Source organism: Eptesicus fuscus, chromosome 16, assembly GCF_027574615.1.
Source record: "Eptesicus fuscus isolate TK198812 chromosome 16, DD_ASM_mEF_20220401, whole genome shotgun sequence".
Taxonomy (NCBI): Eukaryota; Metazoa; Chordata; class Mammalia; order Chiroptera; family Vespertilionidae; genus Eptesicus; species Eptesicus fuscus.
In genome coordinates this window covers 56,700,748-56,706,879 of record NC_072488.1, presented here as the reverse complement: position 1 = coordinate 56,706,879, position 6,132 = coordinate 56,700,748, and the positions used below count along the sequence as shown (strand labels likewise).

General features: G+C 54.8%; 1 protein-coding gene across 1 annotated transcript; it reads left to right on the top strand.

Moving 5' to 3' along the window:
- Positions 1 to 2,507: 2,507 nt before the first annotated feature.
- On the top strand, positions 2,508 to 6,132 carry LOC114229654 (ral-GDS-related protein-like). The gene is made up of 7 exons (XM_054728439.1): positions 2,508 to 2,668; positions 3,017 to 3,120; positions 3,597 to 3,666; positions 4,351 to 4,416; positions 4,853 to 4,924; positions 5,652 to 5,773; positions 5,958 to 6,132. Exons 1-7 carry the CDS (start codon positions 2,618 to 2,620, stop codon positions 5,986 to 5,988), a joined length of 516 nt encoding a protein of 171 aa, XP_054584414.1. The 5' UTR covers positions 2,508 to 2,617; the 3' UTR covers positions 5,989 to 6,132.

Genomic DNA, 6,132 nt, shown 5'->3' with positions numbered 1-6,132 from the left:
TCTCTCTGTCCCATGGAAAGTGCCCTGAATCCCCATCAGCGGCCTGTGGCATCTGAGTTTGGAAAAACAGTGGGGAAAAAACCTGTCAAACAGTTTGAAATTTCACCAGCTGACCTGGTCCTGGTCCTTGCTGTAGCCACATGGGGGATAGCAGGAGATAGAAGGGTCCCAGGCCCACTCAGATGGCTCACATGGTTCTGGTTGGAGCTCATTTAATTGACAATTATGCTAAGCTCCTACTACAGGCAGGCACTTTTGGAGACACTTAGCCTGACTCAAGGAATAAAGCAGACACAATCTCTGGCCTCTGTTCTAGTCACCAAGTCAGACAGTCACACTGTCCATCATTCACAGGTCCTGGCCACCATCCATCACATCGGATTCCATCAGGGTGTTTTGTACCTCTGGAGGGATACCTCTGCATAATGACAGGGGTGACACACCGCAGGAGCAATTGGCAAAGTGAGTGGTCTGTGGGTGCAGAAGGAGGGTCTCCTGTGTTAGCAGAGGGGGTGCTTAGGCAGGGCAGGGCCTGGCAGATCCCCAATCTTACACATCTTCTGATTCCCAAGGGAGGTCTGAGCTCTGGGGGCTCCTCCGCAAGGAGACATGAGAAAGTGGACAGTGTTCGGGGTCCCTGGCCTCGTTGACCCAGAGGGGAGGCTGGGCTGAGTTGACCCTCCGAGTCCCATCCCCACCACAAACCCATCCTGCTCTGCCTTCCCCTCTCCACATCCATCTCCCCTGACACCCCACGGGATGGCTCAGAACAGGATGGTGGTGATCAGGCTGATCACAAGATTGTCTCAGTCCTCAGCCTCGATGCCCACGGTTATGGAGGGTTGAGGTGGGTAGTGTACAGGTCCTTCAGGAGAGCTGCCAGTGGGAAGAAGAGTTTCACACAGACTCCGTGTTCAACCTGCTAGATTCCACGAATGCTTTAAGCATGATAGCCACACAGGTGGCCAGGGTTGGCATGGGACTCTCCTCTGGATGGGGAGGGGCCTGCACAGAGGCTCAGTCCTAAATACGGGTGTCATGGGAGGGCAGAGTGGAAGGAAAGACCAGGACTCTGACTGTATTTCCCACCTGCCTCTCCCCAGGGCCACCGCTTCTGTGATGGGAACCTGGCCGGACCTGATACAACATTTCGGCCAGCCCCTCATGTTCCCCTGGTTCATTCTAAAGCAGGCCTTGGTGCTGCACAGTCTCCCTGTCAAACACCCAGTGGGCCAAGTAAGAAGTCTTTGGGTGGAGCTGGAGGAACTGGAGCCTACAGAGGCACAGTGGGAAGGTGAGGGGACTGTAGTCTGGCAAGAGGATTGGGTGAGTGGGGCAGGAGATGGGGTGTTTCACGGGCCAGTTTTTCCTTAAAGGCAGTCACATCTTTCCTGTGTGTGGAAATGCACGGGAAAGTGAGGCACGTGCAAATACCTGTCTCTTTAACCTGCTCTAGAACCACTTAAAGAGCTCAACCACACCCCAGAGCTGGTGGAAGGGCCTGCTCCTGGGCTAGAGCCTGGTCCTGGTGTGAGAATGCTGGAGCCATCTGGAGCACCAGCTCTGATCCGAATGCCAACAACAGAGCCAGCTCCATCCCCAACAACTGACTACCCCAGGGCTGTGACCCCTAAGGAGGAGAAGCTTCCCATCCTCACCTTCCCTCCAAGACTGGTGGCCGAGCAACTAACATCAATGGATGCAGTGAGTCTTGGTCTCTCAGGGTGGGAGGGACAGGAATTCCCTCTGCCCTTGGCCGCACCAACCTGCCTTTCCCTGATCCCAACTCCTATGATCTTGATGCAAATCGCAGCTCAACCTCTTCACCACCCATGGGTCCTGGACAACTTTCTCAACCCCCTGTGGGCTGTGGAGGTGGGCACCCCAGGCCCTGCTGCACAGAGTGGCTGTGCAGATTAAAGGAGGGAGAGGAGACAGGAAGCTGGGTGGGGCCTGGCCATGTTAGTAAGGCAGGGAGCTCACTGTGTGCAGCCAGATCCATCGGCCACCCATTCATGAGCCCATAGGCTCAGCAGCCTAAGAACTTATTTTGCCCCTGATGTGTGTTTAACACTAAGTGAGACAAACAGCTGTGGGTGTAGCTGTCACAGGGGAATGTGCACTGAATGTGGATTGGGTCCAGAGGGGTGTCAGATGCTGGAAGATGCCCTCTTGGGGTGAGCAGACGTAAGCCACTTCCTGGAGCGTGGAGTCACTGAGGATGGGCTGGAGGCAGATGCTCCTGTCCCTTCCCCACCAGTCTTGACCCTGGGTCATCCAGTGCTGGGTGCCCTGGGTGGACAGAGAATGACTCCCATGGACTCCAAGGCTCAGTCAAATCCTGAGCTTCCTGAGCTTCCTGAGCTTCAGTCTTGTCCAGTGTCTCCTTCAGGGGCTGGGGACCCTGAACTGGTGTGTGGCAGGGCTGGGTGACACTCCCCTTTCTTCCCAGGAATTGTTCAAGAAGGTTCTGCCCCACCAGTGCCTGGGCTCTGTCTGGTCACAGAGGACCGAGCCTAGCAAGGGGCACCTGGTATCCACTGTCCGTGCCACTGTCAATCAATTCAACCACGTGGCTACCTGTGTGATCACCACCTGCCTTGGGGACCCAAGCTTGATGGCCCAGGACAGGGCCAAAGTGGTGGAACATTGGATAAAGGTAGCCAAGGTATGTTAGGGGAAGCCCAGCAGCATCCCTGCGCTGACCCTTGAAAAATGCATCTGCTGCTCAGACAGCTCTCAGGACTGAGGACTGAGATCAGATCCCCAGCACAGCCTCCAGGTGCTCTCTGCCTGGGTCCCTCAGACTTTGACCCACCCGGTCCCCATGGTGAGAGGTTCACTTTCTTCCTGGCTCCTTCCTTGGGTTGAGTTGGGATCCTCCTAGTTCTGGGAGTTGGTCTTGGGCTAAGTGCGCACCCTGAGCATCTGTCCTATCAAGAGGAGCTGTCAATCAAGGGTGCCTGAAGCTACAGCTGCAGCTCCCACCTCACAGCACATGTCTCCCCTTCCCCAGGAGTGCAGAAGCCTAAGGAATTTTTCCTCCCTGCACGCCATCCTGGCCGCTCTGCAGAGCGTTTCCATCGTTCGTCTGCAGGAGACGTGGGGGAAAGTCTGCAGGTGCGTAGGCCTCTCCCATCACAGCAAGCCTGCTAATGTGTCGCCCATATGTCTCCCAATGTCCCCTCACCTGCTGGGAGGCAGCCAACCCTGGGGACAAAGACTGGTCTTGTGGGCCGGGTCTCTAAGGCTCTCTGGACCCTCAGGCCACTAACTCTGCTTCAGGAGTCAGTTTCCTTCAATGTCAGAGACTGCATTGAGCCAAATGGGGGTGATTTTCATGTTACCAGCACCAGAACCCTATGCCCAGTTGAAACCCAAACTGGTCAAAACAGAACTTCTCCTTCGATATGGGAAGGAGGCCCAGAGACCAGCATGAGAGCCCTACCCAATCCGATGGAGACCTTCCTGCTCAGAGGAACCCAGTAATACCCTCACCAAGGCAGTATGAAACATGAGATTGTCAAAAGGAATATGCTGTTAACCCTTCTCGCCCATTTTTCCTAAACATGTCTTTCCTCTTTCCATCTCTTCAGGAGGCGCGCAGTTACAGTTAAAAAACTCTTCAAGGAAGACAACTCGTTGAGTAGGAAACAGTTCATCAAGGTAGAGCGAGCCTGGAGGTCTGCAGAGAGGAGGGCAAGAGGGATGGGGGCACTGCACAGGCTGTGGTAGTTTGTCACTTAAAGATTCTCAGGAAATGTTCACCCTATGGGTCCCGATTACCAGGAAGAGGGATCTGTTTGGTCCATGCGCAGGTGGAACAAAAGAGCTGCTTGGCCTCAGGTCCCTCTGGAGGGCCCAGAGACAGACGGGTTTGCTCTCTGAGACTTCCTACTGTGCCCCTAGAGCACTCGATGCCAGTCATTCTCCTTGTGATTGACATGCAGGGGTGACCATCCACTGCTGTAGGCCTCACAGGGTGGTCATGAGTTCAGGGCAGGAAAGATCTGTGCAGAGCTCCCTGCCCTGTCCTACCCGGAGGGCTGAGGGCGAGAACAATGATGGCAGGAATGACACTGAGTCCTCAGGAGAATCTGTGAGCTAGGTGGAGCTCACCCATTTTCAGAGGAGGGAATGGGTCAGGGAGGTCAGGCCCAGGCCCAAGGACAAACACACTGAGTGAGCATTGTAGCTGGGAGGCATCCAGATTCAGAGCATGCTGGAGTTGGAGTGGCACTGGTACCAGCTGACTTGGGTCAGATGTCCAGGGTGTGAGGTCAGGGGTGGTGGGGAAGTGGGGTGAGGTGAGCATGAGCTCAATGACCCTGCCCTCCACCCTGGCGACAGCAGCACTCCAGGTTTGCCACTATGATGCTCCACCTCCGAGGATCCAGGAAGGGGCTGCACAAGAAGGTGAGTGAGCCTGTCTGGGGAACGCTCCGCGGTCAGAGCAAAAGGTGTTCTGTGCTCCCCACTGGGGGCCTCCAAGGCAAAAGAGGGAGGCTTTCTTCCACCAGCCCCATGTCCTGTGCCCACAGATCCTGAAACCATCCCTTAGATGTGACCAAGAGGAGGGCCTGGGGGAGCTGAGTGTAGGATGGACATGGTCCTGGGTCTGGCCCAGGAAAACAGACCCTGTGATTTGCCCAAAGGAGATGCTGGGAGGTGATCAAGAGGCATTTCTGGAGAGTGAGGGAGGAGGCAATTGAGTGGAGGCCCTAAGGCACATGGGCTGCTCCACATGAGAACCCTGGGGTGGTCAGGTGGCTGAGAGTGGGAGGCTTTCAGGAGAGGATCTGTGGGGCACCTGAGAACAGGGGCTGATCCCACCCTCACCCTGTTTGCCCAGTGTGTTCCCTTCCTGGGAGAATACCTGACACTTCTGCGGAGGATGGACGCGAGGAGAAAAGATGATCTGGAGGTGGGTTAACTGGGGCCTGACCTGGGGTGTCCAGGATTGACCTTGGGGGACAGAGAACCCCATACTGAGCCCTGAGTTCTCAGCACAGCCTCCCCTTGGAGGTGGAGAGACAGGCCCATCATAGCCATCTGTTACACCCTCCTTTGGAGCCCAGAACCTGGCCTTGATCCAAGTTCTGTTTTTTAGTGTTTCCCACCCCCTCCTAGGTCCTGATGGTAGTGTAACATGAAAAAGGTGGGCACAAGGGGGTAGTCCTAGCCAGGTGTTTCTTTCTGATGGACCTTAGATGTCTGCCTTTTAGGAGGAATCAGATCAACATAGAAAAAAGAAAACAAGAAAAATACACACACACAAAAAACACACCAAAATAAAACCTGAGCCTCTGGCAACCTCCTGAGAAGCAGGGGAGGGGAGTGAGAATTAGTCACACCATAGCCAGCACACATAGGGGCTTCACCCGCTGTATCTTCCATTTATTTGGAGATTTTGATAACGGAAGTGGGAGAACCCTCCATTTGATGGCTGAGGGCACGGGAGTGGGATCAAGGATAACCGTCTAGACTAGAGGAAGGGCTGTTGATGTCCATCTCTGAGCACAGGAAGGGCCTGGGTGGAATTATGTGGAAGGAGGGTTCCCCTGTGTTCAAAGACCGAGAGCTGTGCCCCGGCTCCACTCTGCACTCCCACTGAGGCAGTATCTGCATCCTCTCCTTCCCTCTGGCCCCAGGTGGACAAAATTCTGCAGGAGATAGTGGTGCTTCAGGAGGCTGCCCAAAAATATGAAATCCAACCTCAGCAGGAATTCCGGGCCTGGTTCTGGGCCCTGGAGCGGCTCAGTGAGAATGATAGGTGAGGCCGGGCAGGAGTTGGGCAAGGGTAGGAGTGGACGCTTTCTGCTGGTCAGTCCAGAGAACCTGTGTCCATGGCTCCCTAATCCCCACACAGACCTTGCTGTGTAGCAATTCCTGGGGCTCCTGACACTGGGGGGGACACCTGAGGCCTGGGAACTCACAGGTGCCACTCTGTCCTGCAGTTACATCCGGTCCTGCCAGCTGGAGCCATAGTCCTAGGTGGCCAGGGGAAAACTGATCGAAGAAATTCATTGGTTTCCTGCAGATGTGGAAATTATTCTGAACGTTATAGCAGTTTCATACACTAAATGGGAACTATATTTTAAAATTTACCCTTTCATATATAGTCACAATACC

What these genes read in the sequence shown, in the direction of transcription:
- LOC114229654 (XM_054728439.1), top strand. Translation starts at nt 2,618, where the DNA reads ATGGCCCAGGACAGGGCCAAAGTGGTGGAACATTGGATAAAGGTAGCC. An exon ending in GTAGGAAACAGTTCATCAAG is followed by an intron (nt 3,667 to 4,350) that starts GTAGAGCGAGCC and finishes CCCTGGCGACAG; the next exon opens with CAGCACTCCAGGTTTGCCAC. An exon ending in GGAAGGGGCTGCACAAGAAG is followed by an intron (nt 4,417 to 4,852) that starts GTGAGTGAGCCT and finishes CTGTTTGCCCAG; the next exon opens with TGTGTTCCCTTCCTGGGAGA.